Below are 23,948 nucleotides of genomic sequence, written 5' to 3' on the forward strand. Positions count from 1 at the left end.
AAAAGACATCATTTTTATTGGCTTGGTTTCCTAGTGTTAGGAGTGCTGCTGTGGCCAGGGCTGGGGAAGTGAGCAGCCATCATGGGGCCTGAGGGGACAGAGGGTTGAGCTGGGAGCCAGGCTCATGTGGAAGGGGAACCGGTTGCCTCTGGGCTCTGCTCTCAAGGTTTGCCTGGGCACAGCTGACTCACCAGCATGAGTGGGAACAGACTGCTGTGTCCCAGTGTGAAGACCTTGCAGACCCCGAACTAACTGCCATCCTGTCCCAGCCACAGGTGGCTTCAGGTCCCCAGGCAGAACCTAGAGGCTGGTACCAGCCCAGCATTCTAGCCTAGAGGGCCAGAGTGCGCAGCATGGGACAACCTCTGTGCCTGACCCAGCCGTGGTACTGTCACTATATGGCCTTCCTGCTCTGTGCTTCTGTCTTGCTCTATGAGGACCCACTCTCACCCTGGGCTGTTCTGGGGCTTGGTTCCAGTGTGAGTTCCCAGAACTAGGTATGGCATGATGGATGGGGTGCCTGGAGCCTCAGCTGATTGGAAGACTTGAACTTGGCCCCAGCCTGGTCTCTGCCACACCCTGGTGCTGGGTGTAGCAGGCCAACGAAGAGAAGGCTCCCACCTTTCCCATCGTGACTGGCTCTGAGTCTATACCCATCGTAGCAACAGCCACTGATTTTGTCTCCCAGAATTTAGGGGACCCAGTCATTTTTCTGAGAGGATGAATGGGGGGTGGCTAGTGGCACTTGGGCATTCTGCATGCTTGCACCTCTGGGCGTGTGGAGCAGACAAGGGGGCTGTCACCTGCTGGCTTCCCTGGGACTCAGAGCCCATGAGGGAGTGCTTCAGGGCTACCACCCCAGGCCACTTAGCCCACCTTGCAGAGCAAGCTGCCCGTGTGCAGGGGCCCCTCTGGGAACAGAACAGTCTTCAATCAGGCCTTGCAGACAGACCGTGGGTGGCTTTGCCTTCATGGGGTACCAGCAGAGGCTGGAGGAGCAGGAGTTAGCATGGCAGTGGTGTTCTAGTGCGCTATTGAAGTTCTGAGATGTGTTGGCTAAGGACTGGGGATGTGCTGCTGCACAGAGCAGAACCCCTGATAAGCTCATAGCGTGGACCCTAGATGTGGGGCACAGAGCCCCCAAGGTGAGAAGGTTCTCAGTGGGAGCAAGCAGAGGACGTCAAGGCTTAAGCATGCTTTTCTGTCCTCAAGGCCTGGCAGCAAGCCTAGCCCTACTTGGGAAGGGTGGTTCTTGGGAGAGGACAGCCGGTGCTGGACAGGGCCAGGGCAGTGGCTGCTGTGGCTCATCTCCCATGGTGAAGCACTGGGTGGAGGAAGGTCATCGGGCAGCTCAGGGTGATAGGGAGACACTGGTCCACGGCCATCTACAGACACTGCCCACTGGGCTCAGTGAAGGGCCCCACCAGCCAGCCAAGCGGTGGTCTATGCTGCAGGCCGTCCAGCTGTGCCTCTAATTCCTGCCATGCCTGGCTGACGCCTACGCGGCTGTGGACGAGGCGCTCGGTTGGCAGCTCCCTTATGGCATTGGCTGAGGACACCAGGCCGTAGAGCTCACAGAGGCTGTGCCGTGCCTGCCCCACCTGCCGCTGGAGTTCCCCGGGCAGGCCCTGCAGGCCTGTGGCCAGGCCGCTGTAGGCCGTGTGGAGCTGGAGGATGAGGGCACGCACCCTTTCCAGAGCCACGGCTTCCTGGGCCTGGGAAACAAAAAGTGAGGCAATGGGAGTCTGGGGCAAGACGCTGAGTAGGGGCAGAGTTCAGGCCCAGGCCCCAGGCAGGGGCAAGAAGAGAGAATACATGTACCTCAGGGTTACCGGCATCCTCCACTGTATCAGGTGACCCCTGGTCCAGATATGGCTGCCTTCCCAGTGCCTGTGTTCCCTGGTCAACCTAGAAAGAGAGCCAGCAGGGCAGGTGGTGGCTCCTGCAGGGACTGTGGGCACTTGGTGCTGGTCAAGTCTAGAGCTTCCTGTCTGTGACCACATCAGAGCTGACTTGTCCTGAGTATCATGTTCATTCATTCCCAGGATGCTGGCTGAGGATGGAGGAGGGAAGGGGTGGGGGGAGGATGCCCAGCTCAGCATGCTCAGCCCTGGTGTCCATTGTGGCCAGGTCAGACATTGGGCCAGGGCAAGAGAAACAACAGTAGGAGGAGACCACCCAGGCTGGAGGTCCCAATGTGTCTGTCACCCAAGAAACCCTCTTCTGTGGCCACTGTACCCTTCTGCCCCTTAGACCTGCAATTTCCAGCCATACCCAATGATCCTTACCATACACGTGGTCTAGCTCGTTCTCTGGGGCCTTGCTGATCAGGGTGATATGGCCACCATCCCCATTACACACGTAAGTGGGGTATCCTTAAATCCCAGGTCTCCATGGAGAAGCCTTGGGGACAAAAAGGACTAGGGATGCTCTTACCACTTGGAAGGCGTCCTGCAGCTGGGCCAGCGCATCCCTGGCTTGGAACTGACTGTGCTGCACGTGGCTCAAGGCGTGTTCAAAAGCTCGCTGGCGGAAGCTGGGGGCCAGATCACCCAGACGGACAAAGTAGCTCCCCTGGTCAGCCACCAGCACCTTGGGCCCTGGTTCTGAGGCTGCCAGTTGAGCTGAAGAGGAGATAATGCAACTCAGCCCCAGAGGTCCCTTAAGGCACCCATACCGGGGCTGTACCAGACCCTGCTGAGTGCCTCCTTCACATCCCGCCTACCTTGTTCCTGGGCCGTCATTGGGTGGAAGATCTCACCGAACCCCTGCAGCTCATCCAGAAGCATCACAGAGCTTGTAGTGGCCTCTTGGACGCCCTCAGTTGGAATGGCCCCATAGCACCTGGTGTCTGGGGCTTCTGCCACAGGCTGTAGACCTGGAGCACACATGTCTGGGCTGCTGATGACCCCAAAGGATTGGGAGTTCAGGGTGGTTGGCTTCCCATCCTGGCCAGGTAGCCAACTCTGGAGAACACTCAGACCAGTGTGGATGGCACTAGTTGCCACATTCACCCCCTCTGGTTGACCAGGGGTCATGGTGTTTTGGGCACCTGTGAAGACAGCTTTTGGTGTGTCCACACACTCCGGGACTATGCCTTTGCCTGTGTTCTCCACCTGTGTGTCCTTGGTGCTCATGACCACAGACCTTGTACTGTCCAGGCCCTTCTGAGCTGTTCCCTTGACCACATTCATTGCCCCAGTCAGTCCCATGTCCACCATGTCCTTGGTGCCTGTGACTATATTCTGAGTGGTGTTCATCCCAGAGTGTATGACATCTTGGGCTACGTTCATGGCACCAGTGACCCCAGTACAAACAGTGTCCTTTGTGCCCATCAGCACGTTCTTGCTGGTGTCCAGGCCCATCTGGACTGTCCCCTTGGCCATATCCATCACTCCTGTGAGACCTGTGGCCACTGTGTTTTGGGTGCCTGTGAGGACAGCTTTTGTAGTGTCCATTCCCCCCTGGACAGCGCCTTTGGCCACATTCAGTGCCCCCGTGAGACCAGTGGCCACTGTGTCCTTGGTGCCCATGACCACAGACTTTGTGGTATCCAAGCCTGTCTGGACTGTCCCCTTGGCCACGTTCACTGCTCCCATGACTCCCGTGGCCACCGTGTCCTTGGTGCCCATGACCACAGACTTTGTGGTATCCAAGCCTGTCTGGACTGTCCCCTTGGCCACGTTCACTGCCCCTGTTAGTCCCATGGCCACTGTGTCCTTGGTGCCCATGACCACAGTCTTCGTGGTATCCAAGCCTGTCTGGATCGTGCCCTTGGCGGTGTTCATTGCCCCTGTGAGTCCCGTGGCCACCGTGTCCTTGGTGCCCATGGCAATATTCTGGGTGGTGTTTAGTCCAGTTTGGATGACACCTTTGGCCGTGTTCACAGCACCAGTGACCCCAGTACAAACAGTGTCCTTTGTGCCCGTCAGCACATTCTTGCTGGTGTCCAGGCCCATCTGGACTGTCCCCTTGGCCACATTCACTGCTCCTGTGAGACCTGTGGCCACTGTGTTTTGGGTGCCTGTGAGGACAGCTTTTGTAGTGTCCATTCCCCCCTGGACAGCGCCTTTGGCCACATTCACTGCCCCTGTGAAACCAGTGGCCACTGTGTCCTTGGTGCCCATGACCACAGACTTCGTGGTATCCAAGCTTGTCTGGATCGTCCCTTTGGCGGTGTTCACTGCTCCAGTGAGTCCTGTGGCCACTGTGTCCTTGGAGCCCATGGCGATATTCTGGGTGGTGCTCAGTCCAGTTTGGACAACACCTTTGGCCATGTTCACAGCACCAGTGACCCCAGTACAAACAGTGTCCTTGGTGCCCATCAGCACGTTCTTGCTGGTGTCCAGGCCCATCTGGACTGTCCCCTTGGCCACATTCATTGCTCCTGTGAGACCTGTGGCCACTGTGTTCTGGGTGCCAGTGAGGACAGCTTTTGTAGTGTCCATTCCTCCTTGGACAGTGCCTTTGGCCACATTCACTGCTCCTGTGAGACCAGTGGCCAATGTGTCCTTGGTGCCCATGACCACAGACTTTGTGGTATCCAAGCCTGTCTGGACTGTCCCCTTGGCCACGTTCACTGCCCCTGTTAGTCCCGTGGCCACCGTGTCCTTAGTGCCCATGACTACAGACTTCGTGGTATCCAAGCCTGTCTGGATCGTGCCCTTGGCGGTGTTCATTGCACCCGTGAGTCCTGTGGCCACCGTGTCCTTGGTGCCTTTGGCGATATTCTGGGTGGTGCTCAGTCCAGTTTGGACGACACCTTTGGCCATGTTCACAGCACCAGTGACCCCAGTACAAACAGTGTCCTTTGTGCCCGTCAGCACATTCTTGCTGGTATCCAGGCCCATCTGGACTGTCCCCTTGGCCACATTTACTGCTCCTGTGAGACCTGTGGCCACCGTGTTTTGGGTGCCTGTGAGGACAGCTTTTGTAGTGTCCATTCCCCCCTGGACAGCGCCTTTGGCCACATTCACTGCCCCTGTGAGACCAGTGGCCACTGTGTCCTTGGTGCCCATGACCACACCCTTTGTGGTATCTAAGCCTGTCTGGACTGTCCCCTTGGCCACGTTCACTGCCCCTGTGAGACCAGTGGCCACTGTGTCCTTGGTGCCCATGACCACAGACTTCGTGGTATCCAAGCCTGTCTGGATCGTCCCTTTGGCAGTGTTCACTGCTCCAGTGAGTCCTGTGGCCACTGTGTCCTTGGTGCCCATGGCAATATTCTGGGTGGTGCTCAGTCCAGTTTGAACGACACCTTTGGCCATGTTCACAGCACCAGTGACCCCAGTACAAACAGTGTCCTTGGTGCCCATCAGCACGTTCTGGCTGGTATCCAGGCCCATCTGGACTGTCCCCTTGGCCACATTCACTGCTCCTTTGAGACCTGTGGCCACTGTGTTTTGGGTGCCTGTGAGGACAGCTTTTGTAGTGTCCACTCCCCCTTGGACAGCTCCTTTGGCCATGTTCGCTGCCCCTGTGAGACCTGTGGCCACTGTGTCCTTGGTGCCCATGACCACAGACTTTGTGGTATCCAAGCCTGTCTGGACTGTCCCCTTGGCCACGCTTACTGCTCCCATGACTCCCGTGGCCACCGTGTCCTTGGTGCCCATCACTACAGACTTCGTGGTATCCAAGCCTGTCTGGATCGTCCCTTTGGCAGTGTTCACTGCTCCAGTGAGTCCTGTGGCCACCATGTCCTTGGTGCCCATGGCGATATTCTGGCTGGTGTTTAATCCAGTTTGGACAACACCTTTGGCCATGTTCACAGCACCAGTGACCCCAGTACAAACAGTGTCCTTGGTGCCCATCAACACGTTCTTGCTGGTGTCCAGGCCCATCTGGACTGTCCCCTTGGCCACATTCACTGCACCTGTGAGACCTGTGGCCACTGTGTTTTGGGTGCCTGTGAGGACAGCTTTTGTAGTGTCCATTCCCCCCTGGACAGCGCCTTTGGCCATATTCGCTGCCCCCGTGAGACCTGTGGCCACTGTGTCCTTGGTGCCCATGACCACAGACTTCGTGGTATCCAAGCCTGTCTGGACTGTCCCCTTGGCCACGTTCACTGCTCCCATGACTCCCGTGGCCACCGTGTCCTTGGTGCCCATGACCACAGACTTCGTGGTATCCAAGCCTGTCTGGACTGTCCCCTTGGCCACGTTCACTGCTCCCATGACTCCCGTGGCCACCGTGTCCTTGGTGCCCATGACTACAGACTTTGTGGTATCCAAGCCTGTCTGGATTGTCCCCTTGGCAGTGTTCACTGCCCCAGTGAGTCCCGTGGCCACCATGTCCTTGGTGCCCATGGCGATATTCTGGCTGGTGTTTAATCCAGTTTGGACAACACCTTTAGCTGTGTTCACAGCACCAGTGACCCCAGTACAAACAGTGTCCTTTGTGCCCATCAGCACGTTCTTGCTGGTGTCCAGGCCCATCTGGACTGTCCCCTTGGCCACATTCATTGCTCCTGTGAGACCTGTGGCCACTGTGTTTTGGGTGCCTGTGAGGACAGCTTTTGTAGTGTCCATTCCCCCCTCGACAGCGCCTTTGGCCATGTTCGCTGCCCCTGTGAGACCTGTGGCCACTGTGTCCTTGGTGCCCATGACCACAGATTTTGTGGTGTCTAAACCTGACTGGACCGTCCCCTTGGCCACATTCACTGCCCCAGTCAATCCCGTGGCCACTGTGTCCTTTGTGCTGGTGACAGCAGCCTTGGAGGTGTCTAGACCTCCTTGGACAAGTCCTTTGGCCAGGCCCATCGCCCCCATGACACCCCCAGACACAGCCTCCTTGGTGCCCATGAGGGCTGACTGGGTGGCATCCAGGCCCCCTTGGACCATCCCCTTCGCTGCACCCATCATGCTGGTCACCCCGGAGGAGAAGGCATCCTTGGTCCTGGTCATATTAGAGTCTCCCAGGTCTGTGGCCCCCGCCGTCATCTGACAAGGAAGGACACAGGCCATAAGCAAATCAGAGAGGTGCCCTCTGCCCCAGACTTCCGCAACCTTAGCTCCCCTGCTCCCTGGGAACCCAGCTGCTTCCTCCCTACCCAACAATGCCTGTCACCCCCAGACTTCTGTCCAGGTGCAGGGTGATGCCAGGCATCCCAGCCTGCCAAAACGACCCTAGATAGCCAAATGTGGTGCTGTGTGCCTGTGATTCCAGCACTCGGGAGGCTGAGGCAGGAGGATTGCTGTGAGTTGGAACCTGGGCTACAGAGTGAGACCCTGTCTTGTATAAACAAACAATCGCAAAATGATCCTCTTAAAACAGGCTTCAGGTGACAGGGACCCTGTTGATGACCCCAGGCCTTTGACACATCTCACAATTCTTGATAAAGTCCCAATGCTCCTGGGCTTCCCACCAAGTTGTACAGTTGCACGTTTCTGCCAATTTGACCCATTCTCTATGAAGACTTCTCTTGATTTTTTTTTTTTATTTCTTTGCTGTTCATTTTGAAACAGGGCCTCATGTAGCCCAGATGGCCTCACACTCCTGATCCTCCTGCCTTCACCTCCCAAGTGCTAGGATGCCAGACCTGCACCATAATGCCCAGCTTAGAAAGTTGCTTTTGTTGTATGTGTGTTCATGCATGTGCACATGTGTTTGGAGGCCAGAGGACAACCTCAGGTGTCATCCTCAGGCACCATCATCTTTTGAGACTGTGTCCCACTGGCCTGGAGCTCACCAGTCAGAATAGACTGGCTGATCAGTGACCCCAGGGACCCTCCAGTCCCCATCTCTTCGTGTTGGGATGACAGGTGTGTGCCACCACACTCAGCACCTTTTGGGTTTTGGCTTCCAAAGGATGCTTTGTTTTAGTTAGTCCAGGACAGAGGTGGCAACTGCCCAATGGTTAGCTCTGATCTGGTGCTATTTACTGTTGTAAATTCAAGGTGTCTCAACATGGGTGATTCTGTCCCAGGGGACCCTGAGCCACGTCTGGGATGTGTATTTGTCAGAACTAGGAAGCCCCTGACACCTATTGGGTGGAGGCTAGGAACACTGCCCAGCACCCTGCAGGGCCCAAGACACCTCACAGAGAGTGCCCAGCCACATCCCTTGGTGGTGGGTCCAGAAGCTCTGGAACTCTGTACCCATCACCTGACTCCAGTCCAAACTTGGCTTGAGTGGCCACCAAGGGCTCTGGAGTGATACAGGTTTGAGTGCCTAGCCCTTTCCTGCACTTGCTGTGTGATATCAGATAAACCACATCCCCTCTCTGAGGCTGTGCACCCACTTGAAAGATGTTACTAAAAATGGCACCTTGCTCAAGGACGGGGATGGTAGGCAAGATGGACCAAGGTGTCCGCAGCTCAGCAAATTCAGTAAATGCTCCTCCAATGAGGAGGAGCAGGTGTATGGCCATTGCTGGCCCTCTGAGATGCTGGGTCTGGCTGATGCTTAGGGCACAGGGGAGTCATGGAAGGCTCCAGAGTGAGGCATGGCAGCATTGTGCCTGTTGTGTGGGGCACGATTACCACCTTTTTCTGGGGTAGATGGTAAAGCTCATTGGTCAGTGGCCAGCCCAGAGCCTCATGTTAGATGAGCCAGAACCCATTTTACATATGTGGAAACTGAGGCCCCTAGAATGTGACAGTTTCCCCTACCCATGGAAGGAACTGGAACATCCAAAGAGGAGGTTCCCCCCCATCCCTGGGCCCAGGTTTCCAGCCAGGCTTTCCCAGTCATTCTACCTTTTCTGAAGGCTGTCCCGGCCTCTCAATCCCCGTCCTCTGCCCCTCGGTGCCCCCTGTAGAGACAGAGCCAGTCAGGATGGGTAAGGGACATGGGTTGGGCTCAGCTGCCCTGGGGACTGTTGTGTAACGGCTGGGCACAGCCTAAAAGGTCAGGAATGTCCCAGCCGCCTGGCCAGGGACAGCAGGAGGTGATTTCCACAGCTTCTGACCCAGGCTTGCCTCCTCGGCCCTTCAGGGGCCCTTCCTGGCCCCTGTGACAGACAGGTCCTATGGGACCTGGGTGCTGGACACCTACCCTGTGTCCCCAGAGGAATCTGCTTAGCCTGGGGTGGGTGAAGTATGCTGCCCAGCCCCAGCCCTGGCTCCCTGAAATAGTTCTGTAGAGAAAGGCCAAGTTCCCAGGAAGCTGGGTGACCCCACAAAGCTGCTGTCTCTCTCTCAGTGATCCTTGACAACATTTCTTTCTTTCTCCTTCTTTTCCTTTTCTTTTCTTTTTTTTTCTTCCCAAGGGAAGGTCTCGCTCTAGCCCAGGCAGACCTGGAATTCACTATGTAGGCTTGGGCTGGCCTCGAACTCACAGCAATCCTCCTACCTCTGCCTCTTCAGTCCTGGGATTAAAGGTGTGTCATCATGCCTGGTCTTGCTCCTCTGGGTCCCCAAAGAATAGGGGAGGAGACTTTGCAGGGCTCAAATGGCCTCTTGGTGGTCTGTTTCACCCAAGATCTGTGCCTCAGTTTCCCCATTTGACACTCTATGTGTACAATTACCTAATGAGATGATGTAGGCATACACAGTGTCCCCAATAGCTGGAAGTGCCTCCTTGCCCCCCCCCAACACCTCACCCACTAACCAAGACACTGAGTCTGGGTGGCCTCAGGGGGGGAGGTCCTTGCGGGGTCTGCAGTTGACCGGGCCTCCTTCGAGGAGCTGTGGACTTGAGTCACCAGGTTCCGGGCAGAGCTGAAGCCAGGCAGCGACCCAAAGAAACTACTCAGGGTCTGTGAGACGATGGGAGGGTGTGAGTGGGACTGTGGGTTAACCCCCCCGGGGATCCCAGGGCAGAGGTGTCTTTTCCCCTCCCTTACCTTGCCCTTGGATTTGGGGGGACCTTGGCTTCTGTCTTCCGAAGCAGACATGATGGGTGTCTGAGCAGCTAGAAGGAGGAAGAGGGCAGCAGAAGGGGGGACCCCAGCCCCCCGTGGAGCCCCTACACTCACCGGGAGACAGGTACTGAGTCAGCAGGATCTGCTCACCTGGGCTGCGTGGAGCCCCTCTGCTCTGCTCCAGCAGTGCCTGGCAGGCAGCTCTGCTCTCCGCTCTCAGGCCTTATAGGGTCTGGGGAGGCGCTGGCCCAGCAGGCTAAGGCAGTCAGCCAGGGTTTGGGGCGGGGGGGGGGGTGTTGGCGGGCTGGGGCTGTCACGTGCTTGCTTGCTTGCCCTGCCCGGCATGGGCTCAGACCCAGCACCTTTCCCCTGTTCTCAGCAGTGGGCTGAGCCGCCTCTGCCCACAGTACCCACCCGCCCGCTCGCGCATGGACCTCATGACTCACAGGCCAGCTGGGTTCCCTGAGAGACTGTCAGCTCTGCTCTGTTGAGACACCTGGTTACATACCATCTTTGTGCCTCAGTTTCCCCTTCTGGCCTCCCATCCTTGCTCCCTCTCATCCAGATCCACGGGCCTCATCGTTGCTCCTCCCAACATGTCAGGCCTCTTTCTGCCCCAGGTCTTTTGCACAGGCTATGTGCTCTGCCCCAGGGCCTTGGCACAAGCTAATTTCAGGCTGGTGCACCTTCCCCTAGATTCCCACAAAGCTCTCCCAGCCCATCACCTCCATCAGGTCTGACATAGCAGCTGACACATACCTGACCCTTAAGAAAAGTTTGGCTAAATGGGCCTGGGTGAGAAGAGGTCATATTCACAAGAAGTCGCTCAACAAACATTACCTTAGTAGGGCCCAGGCAGAAATAGGGTCTCTGAGAGGAGAAAGGTGTTTCCTGGTCTTTGGATGCAATACAGACTAAAGTGGGGCTTTACACAGCTGGGGCTCCATAGAAATAGGAACCTAGCCTGGTGGGCCTGACCCAATCAGGGAGGGTCCTCCAAGGAGGTGTACACAGCCAGGAAGGAAGGAACGCACAAGATAAAAAAACACAGATTGGAACACATGTGGTCTGGTAGGAGTGGTGGCCACGCCTTCCCTGGGCTAGTGTCCCCCCCACTTTTCCTCTCACCCCCCCCCCACAGCCCCAGAACATAGATCCCAGCATCGGATGATGTGGAAGATCCAATCAGCTCTGGAGCTGAGCTGGAAGGAGGGGGTCTAGCCTTGTGCCTGGTGACCTCTAGGGCATCTCCTCGGAGCCATCACTGTATTTAACAAACATTCAGGGGGTGAGGGTGTCCCTTAGCTCTCTTCTCCTAGCCATTGCTTCTCAAGAGGGGGGTCATAAAAACTGGGTGGTTGGGTCCCTTCCATTCCTAAAAAGTGGCCATGGTGGTTGGATGGGGGTACAAACCCAGGAAAGATAGTACAAAATGATGCATGTTCATTTCCCTCCCTCCCTCCCTCCTCTGTCCGTTGTCCTCCGAAGCTCCCACCGAGTCCTTCCTGCAGCCCCCAGACCATAAGGCTTCCTGGAGGAGGAGGCATAGGGCTGGGTCTGGCACAGAAGTGGAAGGCTTGGTTTGGAGCTGAGGACCCAAGAGAGCTATGGGGGGCCCAGAGCAGAATCAGCGAGGGAAAACTGGCTGGTGAGAAAAGACTCCAGAACCACCTCCTGGACTGGGTCCCAGGATAACCAGAGGCCATCCTGACCTCACCACACTGGACAAGGATTTCTTAATCCGCTGCCTGGCCACAGGGGAGTCTGAGAATATGCGGCCAAGAATGTGGTGAGAGGGCAGAGGATCCCCATGAGACCTGCCATGGCCCTTGCCAGGCTCTGGAAATCTCACTCCCACCAGCTGGGATAGATCTGGGGAGGTACTTGTAAGATGGGTTGCCCCCCATCTCCCTTCTTCCCTGCCCTATCTCAGAAGTTCCTTTATACTAGAGGGAGAATGTCCTCCGTTTGGGCGCGCTGAGAGGCGGCAAGGCTTCACCCAGACAGGATGCCAGCAGGTCCCACAGTCACATGTCGCCAAGCCCACCTGAATGCAACGGAGGCCTGGTCAGGGACAACACGGAGTATGTTTATTCAGGAGGGGCAAGTGTCAACGCAGCTGGGCTGGCTGGACATTTTGGGAACCCCTGGGTCCAGGCCACATCTGCCTTGAGGGGATTCCAAGCCCAACACAGGAGCCCTTGGGAGTCATGTCTTCCTTGAGGGAGGCCTGGATCCATTTGCTTGTTCTGGTCTGTGTTTGAGGTGCGAGGGTCTCCCTCTTAGCACAGATTGGCCTCGAACTCACAGCCATCCTCCTGCCACAGCCTCCCTAGTATTGGGATGTCAGGTGGGAGCTACCCCGTCCGACTCTGCCTGGGAGTCTGAGGCCAGCCGCGGGGACTGAAGGTGACCCGAGTGGGGTTGTGGGTGTCCAAGGACGGGGGAAGGGAGCCGGATGTGTGTGTGTGTGGGGGGGGATCTGACGGAGGAGGAGGAAGGTCTGGCCTAGGGTCAGAAGTCCAGCTCGGGCATGAGTGTGTGTTTGGGGGGCTCGGGATCCCTGTGCATGTCTGTGTCCCCGTGGATGATGTCCCCGTGCATGTCCCCGTCGACGATGTCCCCGTGCAGGGCGGCCCAGGCCCGCTGCTGGCCGGGCCAGTCCAGGTGCGCCCAGCGCGGGTCCACACCCACCACCTCGTCCACGCGATCCAGGCCCGGCCGCGGACCCGGCGTCTCGAGCAGCGCAGGCGCGAACGGCCCCACGAGCCACGGCAGCGGCGCGCGCAGCACCAGCTCCAGCAGCTCGTCCGCGCACGCGCGCGCGCGGCTCACGCGGCCGCGGCCGTCGGCCAGCGCGGCGGCGGGGACGTCCCCGAAGCGGCGCGCGCCGGCCAGCGCGGCCCCCAGCACGTCGCCGCTGCGCCGCACCTCGGCCACGCGGTCCTGCACGGCGGGGGACAGCCCCCGCACGTCCGCCGCCAGCGCCTCCGCCGCGCCCTGCAGCTCCCGCGCCAGTCCGCGCGAGCGCGCCAGCATCTGCAGCTCCGCCTGCGGGCACGGCCTCAGCTTACCCTCGGGGCCCCAGTCCACCCCGCACAGCCCGCTGACCTCAGTGTTGACAGGAGACGGGACTGCTCACCTGCCTCAGTTTGCCCCGATAAACTGAAACCAGCCTTGTCTCACTTTCACCGTAGAACATCTAGTAGAATCTCAGCCTGCCTCAGTTTTTTACCCCCCCCGGGACACACAATGTAGCCCTGCCTCAGTTTCTCTGTGGACATGTGATGGGAGCCTTGACCTGCCTCAGTTTCCCCCACAGATACCTACATGAATCTGGCATTCTGCCTGTTCCACCCCCGGAAACACAGTGACACTGTAGCCCTGCCTCTGCTTCCCCACGGACTCCTAATAGGATCATCAATTGCCTCAGTTTCCCCCTGGACACACAGCTGTTAACCTGCCTCAGTCTCCCCACAGACGCACAGAGTCATGGACCTGCCTCGGTCTCCTTAAAGGACAAACACCAGACTTGGCTCTGCCTCAGTTTTCCCTACGGAAACCTTCATGGCTACACAAGATGGTGCCTTACTTCAGTTTCCCCTAAGGACATCCAACCTATTAAAGTCAACACAGGGATTGAGCCAGCTTGAGCCAGGGTCCCCAGCACACTCGTCCTCACCCTTCCCATCCCCGATACCCAGCCTGGGTTCCGAGTGCCCCTCACCTGGCTGCGGCTGAGTCCAGTCTCCTGCCACTGACCCCAGTCCTCCCCCAGTTCCTCCTCCTCCTCCTCCTCCTCCTCCTCTTCTGAGCCGGGCTGGGAGGGACGGGGGGCACTTGCTCCACTCTGAATACGGTGGATCTGCAGGGGACCAGAGATGGGGAAGGTGGGAGTCAGGCTGGAGGACCCAGGACTCATCCTGGTCTGCTCCTGGCCTACGCCAGCACTTAGCGAGCACCATCTGAATGCAGCCTCACACCCCCGCTGGCCAACCTGCTCCTTTCCTGCCCTCTAGGGACACTGGCCCAGCCAGCCTTTGTCCACACCGGTGGACCCCAGAGCCTTTCTTCCCTCCATTCCTCTAAGCGTCAGTGTCTACTTCTCCCTCTTCCCTCCTTGCTCCTGCAGAAGGTGGACAGAAATCGTGATATACCTGTACAGCGGAATAGTATTCAGCCGGGAAAAGGCAGGAACATGGATATCCCCTGAGGGCATGAGGCTGTAAGTGAGCCCGACACACCAGGGTTGTTTTCCTTGTTCTGAGTCAGGGTCCCACAGTACAGCAGTCTCGGCCGCAGCCTGCTCTGTAGCTGAGGAGGCCCTCGAGCCCCTCATGCTTCTGCCTCCTCCATGCTGGGTGACAGGTGTGTGCCAACCCCCCCCCCCCGTGGTTTTACAACACACAAAAGCGGGTGTGCAATGATAATGAGGCCACAGCACGCCAACCCACGGCGCACGTGGCTAGTAAGGTACTCAGTTACTGCTGAGCCCACACTGTACACGCACCGCATTTGCTCAGAAAGGGATTAGTAAACCGGGAGTGGCAGCACGTGCCTTTAATCCCAGCGCTCGGGTAGGAGGATTGCCGTGAGTTTGGGTCCAGCCTGAGACTACATCCAGGTCATCCTGGGCTAGAGCGAGATCCTACCTCAAAAAACCAAAAGTACTAAATTCAAAAAGGAAATGTTTAGTGACTCCCTACTGTGTGTGAAGGGTCCTAGCAGCTGCTATAGAAGGGGCTGAAACAGGCCAGTACCTGGGACAAGGCCTGGCGTGCAGAATGTGCTCAGCAAATAGTTGTTGAATGAATAGGGCCTTGTCCTGGAGGACAGGGTCTGGGGGCGTGGGTGGTGCACGCCTTTAATCCCAGCGTTTGGAAGGCAGAGGTAGGAGGGTCGCTGTGAGTTCGAGGCCACCCAGAAACTACAGAGTGACTTCTAGGTCAGCCTGAGCTAGGGTGAGACCCTACCTCGAAGAAGCATTTCACAGGGAAGATGTGACATAGCGTCCAGGCAGAGGCCATGTCCCGTGCAAAGGCCCTGGTGCAGGACAAGCCTGGGTGATGGAGGAGCAGCGAGGAGTCTGTGTGCTGCAGCAAAGGGAGCGAGGGGTGGAGAGGGAAGAGGAAGGATGGGGCAGGGTCTGGTGTTGCTGGAAGGATTGAGCTGTGCCCTCTGGAGGTGGGAGTCAAGTGGGGTCTGTGAGAAGAGGAGGGAGGGTGCAGACTCAGGCGCATGGCACCCTCTGGTGTCTACTGCGGGAAGGCAAGGCAGGGGGAGGTGAGGATGGAGCCCAGAACCAGGGTAATAAAGCTGGGGCTGGATCAGATAGAGTCCAAGGTAAGTGGGAGATTTGTGATGGGCTTTGAATGCTGAGCCTATGGGACTAGATGATGTGTGAGACCTGAGAGGGGAAGGACAGCAGGGGCCGGGCTTCCTCCTACATTAGTCCCTCAACTGGGTTGGGGGAGCGGGGGAGGCAGATCGTGAGGGAGGAACTTGTTTTGGGCATCAGTAATCAAGAACTGTAGTTTAGGGGCTTAGTGGTTAAGGCATTTGCCTGTAAAGCCAAAGGACCCAGGTTTGATTTTCCCAAGACCCCAGTACAAGGTGGCACATGCATCTGGAATTCCTTTGTAGCAGCTAAGATGCCCTGGAGTGCCCACTGTCTCTAAATAGATAAAACGACTTTTTGTTTTGTTTTGTTCTTTAGAAAAGAGCTGCGATTTAGCAGCGTGGTGGCGCACACCTCTAATCTCAGTACTTGGGAGGCAGAGGTATCGGAGGATCGCTGTGAGTTTGAGGTGACCCTGAGACTACATAGTGAATTCCAGGTCAGACTGGGTCAGAGTGAAACCCTCCCTCCAAAAACAAATAAACAATTACAACAAAATCCTGTCCTTTGTCTTTTGACCAGAAAAGGCAGGGGACCTAGGATGGCCTGATGCCTGGGACCAGAACAGTCCTCTCCTCCTCCTCCTCCCCACCCTGCCATCTCAGGTCCCGTCCTGGAGCCTAGCCTCCACCTCCATGTATGCAGCTAGGCTCTGCCTCCCCCTTCAGACTAGCCCGGGCCAGGGGCTCAGTGGGGCACCCTAGCCCATGATGCTCACCAGCTCTAGGGTCTCCTGCAGTTGGGCCAGCGTGTCCTGGATGCGGTGTTTGTTCTGCCTCAGTTTCCCTATAGAGTGTTCGTAGGCCAGGTGGCGGAGCCGGGCTGACAGGGAACCCAGACGTACAAAGTAGCCTTGCCCTCGCCGCTGGTCCTCCACTGAGCCCACTTCCAGGCCTTCAGCCTCGGCTGCCAGTGCCGCTGCAGGGAGGGATGGGCAGAGTCAGGGTGGCCGCCATGCTGCTCTTCTGCAGAGCCAGCCTCCAGGCTCAAGCGTGTGGCTTCCCATGGCAATGCCAACTCAACCTGATGTGGGCTCTGGTTTACAGACTTGGGAATCTGAGACCGAGAGAGTTAAAATCCTGCAGTGTGCAAGAGGGAGAGACAGGATTTGAACCCAGGTATGCTGGCTCTGGGCTGTGATTATTCCTCTTCTAGAACATAGCACAAGGCTGGAGAGATTTCTCAGTGGTTAGAGGCTCTTGCTTGCAAAGTCTGATGGCCTGGGTTCGGTTCCCCAGTACCTATGGTGATGCCAGATGCACAAAGTGGTGCATGCTTTTGGAGTCTGCAGTGGTGTGCTTGTTCTGTCTCCCCCTTTCCATGTTAATGAGTAAACAAAAATATTTTTTAAAAAATAATATAGCATAGCTGGGGATAGTGGCTCATGCCTATCATCCCAGTACTTGGAATCAGGAGTTCATGATCAGCTACACCGTGAGTTCAAGGCCAGCCTGGGCTACACTACATGAGAGCCGGGAGAGAGGAAGTATCACAGCCAGGCCGAGTGGCAACACAGATCTGTCATCCAGGCACCATTTGCTGCAAGTTTAAGGCCAGCTTGGACTACAGAATGAAACCCTGTTTCAAAACAATTAAAAGGGGCTGGAGGGATGGCTTAGCGGTTAAGATGCTTGCCTGAAAAATCTAAGGACCTGGGTTCAATTCCCCAGTACCCACATAAAGCCAGATGCACAAAGTGGCCCATGCATCTGGAGTCCCTTTGTAGTGGCTACAGCCCCTGGCATGCCTATATCCTCTCTCTCTGAAATAAACAAATAAGTGAATAAATAAATAAAATATTTTAAAAAACCATGTCAGATGTAGTGGCACATGCCTTTAATCCCAGTACTTGGGAGCCAGAGGGAGGAGGATTGCCATGAATTTGAGGCCAGCCTATGACTACATAGTGAATTCCAGATCAGCCTGAGCTAGAGTAAGACCCTACCTTGAAACAAAATAAAACAAAGCAAAAAGAATTCATGCCAGTCTCAAATAATGTAGACAGGCAAGACCCAGCCTGAAGGATGTCCTCACTCTTGCCCTCACACATGAACACACACAAATAAATAATAAAAGTATTAGCCAAGCATGGTGGCACACGCTTTTAATCCCAGCACTCGGGAGGCAGAGGTAGGAGGATCACCGTGAGTTCAAGGCCACCCTGAGATTCCATAGTAAATTCCAGGTCAGCCAGGGCTAGAGTGAGACCCTACCTCAAAAAAAGCAAAAAAATAAAATAAAATAAAATAAAATAAAATAAAATAAAATAAAATAAAATAAAATAAAATAAATAAAAAATAACCCCAGCACTTGGGAGGCAGAGGTAAGAGGATCTCCCTGAGTTTGAGGTTGCCCTGCCACTGTACAGTGAATTCCAGGTCAGACTGGGCTAGAGTGAGACCTTACCTTGAAAAAGAATGCAAGGAAGGAAGGAAGGAAGGAAGGGAGGGAGGGAGGGAGGGAGGAAGGAAGGAAGGAAGGAAGGAAGGAAGGAAGGAAGGAAGGAAGGAAGGAAGGAAGGGGAGAAGACAATACTGTGCAGCTTTGGACAAGTCCCACACCCTCTCTGATGAGTACCACCCAAATGGCAGGAAGCCCAGCAGATTTGGTGCCAGCCTCACCGAGTTCCTCCTCCGTCAAGGGCAGAAAGTGGTCGGCCAGCTCCTCAGACTTGCCCAACACGACGTCCACCGCATGGCTCATGGACCGCTTCAGCTCCCCACTCCAACGTCGGCCTCTCTGGGCCAGCTCCACCACGCCCGTGACACTGCTGGCCACTGCGTCCTTGGCTGATGTCACCACCTGGAGGGAAGGGCCTTGCTCCAGACACCTCAGGCAGGCTGGAGGCTCTATTTCTCCTACTCCATTTTCTGGAGCTGAGACATGGAGACCTCTGGGCGCCTTCCTGATTCCATGCCTCAGTTTCCCCTTTGCTAAATGGTGACTCATGAAACCCTCCCCCACAGGGCTCGATGGAGGTCACTGGCATTTACTGGTATTGATGACTTTAGCTGGTACTTTTTTTTTTTTTCCTCTCCTAGGCTAACAAAAGCTTGGCTGTGGTCTAGGGACATCCCTGCTCCACTGGAGCTCCTAGCTGAAGGCCTCTGGGTTCTGTGTTTTGGGTACCGTGTCCGAAGGTTGCTGGAGAAATGGAAGTTTCTCTTCCAACTTGTCCAGTCCCTTGCAGGCGAGATCATTTACGGTGGCCACTGAAAGGAGGGGAGGAGAGCATTAGTGTAAGAGAGACACAGACTGTCTGAAAGCAGTAGGAAGAAGAGGAGAGAGACCAGACGCCACTCAGCTGGGGACAGTGATCCACGGAGGCAAGCTGCTGTCCCCAGGCCACCAAGGCCACAAGAGGCTAGATCACCCTGGGGCCCTGAGCTCCTTCCCCAGTTGTATCTCAGTGCTGGTTTCCTGGAAGGGTGTCCTGGACCACAAACTGAGTGCTGCCACCCAGCATTGACGAGGATCCTCAGCCCTGCCCACAGTGGATTGCCCAGTGGGCAGCTCAAAGTTATGGTGGTCACTGAGAGAGGCTGAGGAGACCCCGACCTGGTCCCTTCAGAGAACTCTTCTCCAGTCAGAGGGTCAGCTAAGGTCTGTCTTCCCCTCGCTGGGTGGGAGCCCTGGGTGGTGACAGGGGTCTTTGGAAATAGGGAAGGCAGGGACAAGGGACAGACATGGACAAGCACTGGAACAAAGGCACAATGACATCCAATAATGTCTGTACCAGAGAGGGGGGACCCCAGCGAACGGGTGAGTGAGGAGCCAAGTGAGCGACTGAGCAGAATAATATGGAAAGAGGAAGGTGGGTGAACTTGGGGTTCACACCTGTCACCCCAGAAGGGGTGGGCAGAAGGATTGCTACAAAGGCGTGGCCAGCCTGGGCTCTGGCAAGACCCTGTCTCCAGAAACAGAGATCCAAGCTGGGCATGCTGGCACATGCCTTTCATCCCAGCACTCAGTAGGTGAAGGCAGGACTATCAGGAGTTTGAAGTCATCCTTGGCTACATGGTGAGTTTGGGGCCAGCCTGGGCTACATGAGATCCTGGGTTAAAAAAAACAAACATGATAGGCCAGGTGGACGGGCCACAGGTGGATACCCAATTTAGTGGACAATCATGAAAATGGACCAGAGAGTGTGGGTGGCAGGGCTGAGGCTGGGGACCCGGGCTGGGGACTCACGCTGGGGCTGCAGGTGTTGTAGCAGCGGCTGGGCCCGGATGCTCAGGTCGCACACACAGCGCTCGGCGAGACGACAGGCAGAACCCAGCAGTGGGTGTCTGTCCTTGGCTACACTGTAAACATCCGAGACCGCACTGCACGTGGCCTTGACCAGAGGCAAGGCCGCCACCCGCTGCACCACGTTCTGTGGGAACAGGTGACATGAGAGAATTTCACCTGCACCCCATCGCAGGCTGAGGGACAGAGTTTTGGTGGCCCTACGTGCGCTGGATGGCTGTCAGGAGTAGTACCAGTTCACGATACGCCCCACGAGTCGCACGGACTCTCTCGGCCCTCTGGTCTGGTTGGACCGTGTTCTAGCTGCACAAGTTTGGATTCGAGTGTTCTGTGCCTCAGTTTACCCAGGCTTTCTAAGACTGCTGCGTGGTGGTTGAGAGGATATGTGAGGCACTGGGAACTGTGACAGATATAATACACTGTTACTGGTATTGTGCAGGGTGGCAGGGACACATCGGGCAGGAAAATGGGCTGGGCGACCTCATGAGGGCATGTGAGGACATGTGGCTATCTGCCATGCCACCTACCATTCTTCCCAGCTCCCGCTCCATGGGAAAGGCAGTCCCTCACCTGCTGGGCCTGGTCCTGTTCCTCCAGGCTGGGGTTGGGGTCCTGGGCCACCTCATCATCGTTGTCCATACTGCAGGGCAGGACACAGTGAGGGTGTTCCAGCCTGAACACCAGCCCTCCCAGTACCTGCCCAAACCTTGTGTCCCAGCCAGCTTGGGTTGTGTGACATGAATGAGTTTTGTTCCCTTTGGGATCTCAGTTTTTCCCTCTGTAAAATAGAGTGTTGGCTGGGTGTGGTGATGCATGTCTTTTATATCAGCACTTGGGAGGCAGATGTAGGAGGATCACTATGAGTTCAAGACCAGCTTGAGACTACATGATGGATTTCAGTTCAGTCTGGACTACAGCAAGACCCTACTTCAGAAAACCAATTTTAAAAAAAGCAAGAAAAGCTGGAGAGATGGCTTAGCAGTTAAGGCGCTTGCCTGCAAAACCTGAGAACACTTGTTCGAATCTCCAGGTCTCACATAGCCAGATGCAAAAGTGATGCAAGCATGCAATGTTGTGCATGCGCACAAGGGGGTGCACACATCTGGAGTTCATTCAGAGCAGCTGAAAGGCTCTGGTGCACCCATTCTCTCTTTCTCTCTCAAAAAAAAAAAAAAAAATTCAGCCAGGTATGGTGGCACATGCCTTTAATCCCAGCACTAGGAAGGCAGAGGTAGGAGGCTTGCCGTGAGTTCAAGGCTACCTAGAGACTACATAGTGAATTCCAGGTCATCCTGGGCTAGAGTAAGAACCTACCTTGAAAAATAAAAAATAAAAAATGGGGTGTCATGATGCAAGGCCCAGACAAGGTGAGCCTAGCACTCTAAACAATAGGTGCATAAGGGGCTGGAGAGATGGCTTAGCGGTCAAGTGCTTGCCTGTGAAGCATAAGGATCCCAGTTCGAGGCTTGATTCCCCAGGACCCACGTTAGCCAGATGCACAAGGGGGTGCATGCATTTGGAGTTCATCTGCAGTGGCTGGAAGCCCTGGTGTGCCCATTCTCTCTCTCTCTGCTTCTTTCTCTCTCTGTCTGACTCACTCAAATAAGTAGATAAACAAAAAAAAATTAAAAAAAAAACAATAGGTGCATAATAGTAAGGAACCTCAGAGCTGAGCATGGTGGTACACACCTTTAATCCCAATACTTGGAAGGCTGAGGCAGGAGGATCACCATGAGTTCAAGGCCAGCCTGGGCTACAGAGTGAGTTCCAGGTCAGTATGAGCTAGAGTGACACCCTGACAAGATGGTTCAGAGGTTAAAGACACTTGCTTGCAAAGTCTGCTGGCCTGGATTCAATTCCCCAGCACCTGCACAAAAGTGGCACATGCATTTGAAGTTCATTTGTAGTGGCAGAAGGCCCTGGTGCACCAATATTCTCTCTCTCTCTCTCTCTTTCTCTCTCTCTCTCTGCTTGTAAGTAAATAAAGAAAAAAAATATTTTGAGGCAGGGTCTCACTCTAGCTCAGGCTGACCTGGAATTGACTATGTAGTCTCAGGGTAGCCTCGAACTCATGGCAGTCTTCCTACCTCTGCCTCCCAAGTGCTAGGATTAAAGGTGTGCGCCACCTCGCCCAGCTTGTTTTTTTGAGGTAGGTAGGGTCTTGCTTTGGCCCAAGCTGACCTGGAATTCACTATGTAGTCTCAGGGTGGTCTCAAACTCACGGCAATCCTCTTACTTCTGCCTTCCTAGTGCTGGGATTAAAGGCGTGCGCCACCACGCCTGCCTAAGAAAAAATATTTTTTCAAAAAGGAAAAGTAAAGCTGGGCATGCCTTTAATCCCAACACTCGCAAAGCCGAGGCAGGAGGATTGCTGTGCGTTCCAGGTTAGCCTGGGCTACAGTGAGACCATGCCTTTAAAAAAACAAAAAACAATCCAAAGCAAAGAAAATGTGGCACTGTGGGATGCTGTGAGTACTGTAAGCATGGGTGCTGGGTTGAGGCTGGTCCGGGTTTGAGTTCCTCCATTACCTGCCGTGTGACTTTGAGTTGGTGCCTTCACCTATCTGGACTGCTTCCAGAAGTCTGTTCGGTGGAGGAAAGGCCCCCTCACAACCGTGGATGCGGTGGCCACAGAATCTGGAGCAACCCACAGCCCCTGTGGTAGACAGGGAAATTGAGGCACAAATAGGTCCATGTCCCACCCCAAGGTTGCTCAGCGGGCCAGGGTGACAGCCGAGAGTGGGACCTCAGGCCTCAGACTTCTCCCCTGCGTGCTGTCCTTGGCGTCCCTGCCGTCCTCTGAGCTCTGGTCCCCGCCCAACTGGGTCCCGAGTTGGAGCCAACTGGGACAAGGGTCCTGGGCCACCTGCTCAAGCCTGTCACATGCTTCCCACACCACCGACCCTTTCCCTATCCAGGACACCCGATAGGGAGGCCCCTGAGGTTGGGGACACTCCCACCCACCACACACTCACCTGGGGCACACAGCACCAACCCCAGCCAGGTGCCTCCAGATACCCAGGACCAAGTGTCCACTCCTTCTGTCCACCAGCCTTATAGCAGATTGGGGGCGGGGCTTCCGGGAATAGACCAATAAGGTGAGGCCAGCATGGGGGTGTGTCCAGATTCCCCAAATTTAGCCGTTGCCATAGCAATCCAAGGACTCTGGCTGCCCAGGCCTTGATCTGGGTGGTCACCTGCTACTGTCACAAGGGGCAACTGCAGCCCCCAGGGCCTCTCAGAGTGACCATGACCTTAGGCAAGCCGGTGACTTTCTTATTTTTCACTTATGTATATATTTTTGGTTTTTTGAAGTAGAGGCTCACTCTAGCCCAGGTTGACCTGGAATTCACTATGGAGTCTCAGGGTGGCCTTGAACCCATGGCCATCCTCCTACCTCTGCCTCCTGTTTTTGTTTTTGTATATTTGGTTTATTGATGCAAGAGCTCACTCTACCCCAGTCTGGCCTATAACTCAAAGTAATCCTCCTGCCTCAGGCTCCTGAGTGCTGGAATTAAAGGCATGAGTGCCACACCTGGTTATACATCTGGCTTTATGTGGGGACTAGGGAATCAAACCCACACTGTGAGCCATCTCCCTAGCCCGTTCTGACTTGTTTGTTCCATTTATTTATTTTAAATATTTTGTTTTTTTTTATTTATTAGAGAGAGAGAAAGAGAATGGGTGTGCCAGGGCCTCCAGCTACTGCAATTGCACTCCTGAAGTATGTGCCACCTTGTGCTTCTGGCTTAAGTGGGCCCTGGGGAATTGAGCCTGGGTGCTTTGGCTTTGCAGGCAAGCGCTGTAATCACTAAGCCATCTTTCCAGCCCTCCAACTTGCTGCATCTTTTTTTTTTTTTTTTTTCGAGGTAGGGTCTCATTCTGGTCCAGGCTGACCTGGAATTAACTATGTAGTGTCAGGCGGCCTCAAACTCATGGCAATCCACCTTCCTCCACCTCCCAAGTGCTGGGATTAAAGGTGTGTGCCACCACACCTGGTGCATCTATCATTTAACTAAGCCAGAAAGCAGTCATCCATCTCCTCAGACACCAATTTTACAGATCAGCAAATGGAGGCTGTAAGGTTTAAATGACAGCTCAGCAAGCAGGTCACGCCTGCCACAGCCCCTGGCTTGCCATGGTCAGGTATCTCTGAGTTGTCACAGGCCAACAGGGCACACAGGAAACCTAAGTAATTTGGGACATGAGCCCTGGCCAAAAACCATTGGTAAAATGACACTGGGCATAGCTAGGATTTTGGCTCCAGCTTAGTCCCGGGGTTCAGGCCGAGGGCACAGCCACCAGGTCCATCCCAAGGGTGTCTGTGTCCCCTGTAAGCCCCTGCCTCTGGGTCCCACCTCTTCTTTTTTTCTTCCTTTATCCTGGGTACCTAGGACAGCTATGTGGGAGAGGGAAAAACATGAAATTTCCAGGTGTTGTGGTGCAGATCTGTTACCCAGAATCTAGGAGGCTGAAGAAGGAGGATGGCAAGTTCCAGAC

At 55.4% G+C, this 23,948-nt stretch overlaps 2 protein-coding genes across 2 annotated transcripts; both read right to left on the reverse strand.

Annotated features, from left to right (window-relative positions):
- Positions 1-26: 26 nt before the first annotated feature.
- Positions 27-9,945, reverse strand: Plin4 (perilipin 4). Its single transcript, XM_045135265.1, has 7 exons — positions 9,785-9,945; positions 9,550-9,697; positions 8,697-8,752; positions 2,726-6,938; positions 2,437-2,624; positions 1,822-1,908; positions 27-1,715 (listed from the first exon to the last, which is right to left on the reverse strand). Exons 1-7 carry the CDS (start codon positions 9,833-9,835, stop codon positions 1,386-1,388), a joined length of 5,073 nt encoding a protein of 1,690 aa, XP_044991200.1. The 5' UTR covers positions 9,836-9,945; the 3' UTR covers positions 27-1,385.
- Positions 9,946-11,870: 1,925 nt separating this feature from the next.
- Positions 11,871-22,494, reverse strand: Plin5 (perilipin 5). The gene is made up of 9 exons (XM_045135301.1): positions 22,424-22,494; positions 21,978-22,104; positions 20,019-20,088; positions 19,392-19,575; positions 18,330-18,412; positions 17,822-18,002; positions 15,919-16,118; positions 13,643-13,667; positions 11,871-12,936 (listed from the first exon to the last, which is right to left on the reverse strand). The coding sequence occupies exons 3-9, from the start codon at positions 20,085-20,087 to the stop codon at positions 12,317-12,319; spliced, it is 1,362 nt and encodes a 453-aa protein (XP_044991236.1). The 5' UTR covers position 20,088; positions 21,978-22,104; positions 22,424-22,494; the 3' UTR covers positions 11,871-12,316.
- Between the last annotated feature and the right edge of the window lie 1,454 nt (positions 22,495-23,948).

Source organism: Jaculus jaculus, chromosome 15 (genome assembly GCF_020740685.1).
Source record: "Jaculus jaculus isolate mJacJac1 chromosome 15, mJacJac1.mat.Y.cur, whole genome shotgun sequence".
NCBI lineage: Eukaryota > Metazoa > Chordata > Mammalia > Rodentia > Dipodidae > Jaculus > Jaculus jaculus.

Coding starts and splice junctions, on each gene's coding strand:
- Plin4 (XM_045135265.1), bottom strand. CDS start 9,835: ATGTCTGCTTCGGAAGACAGAAGCCAAGGTCCCCCCAAATCCAAGGGC. Junction 8,753..9,549: donor CACCCAGACTCAGTGTCTTG/GTTAGTGGGTGA, acceptor CTGTCTCTACAG/GGGGCACCGAGGGGCAGAGG. Junction 1,716..1,821: donor AGGATGCCGGTAACCCTGAG/GTACATGTATTC, acceptor TTTGTTTCCCAG/GCCCAGGAAGCCGTGGCTCT.
- Plin5 (XM_045135301.1), bottom strand. CDS start 20,087: ATGGACAACGATGATGAGGTGGCCCAGGACCCCAACCCCAGCCTGGAG. Junction 18,413..19,391: donor ACAACACCTGCAGCCCCAGC/GTGAGTCCCCAG, acceptor CCCTCCTTTCAG/TGGCCACCGTAAATGATCTC. Junction 12,937..13,642: donor CCGTATTCAGAGTGGAGCAA/GTGCCCCCCGTC, acceptor GCAGGTGAGCAG/TCCCGTCTCCTGTCAACACT.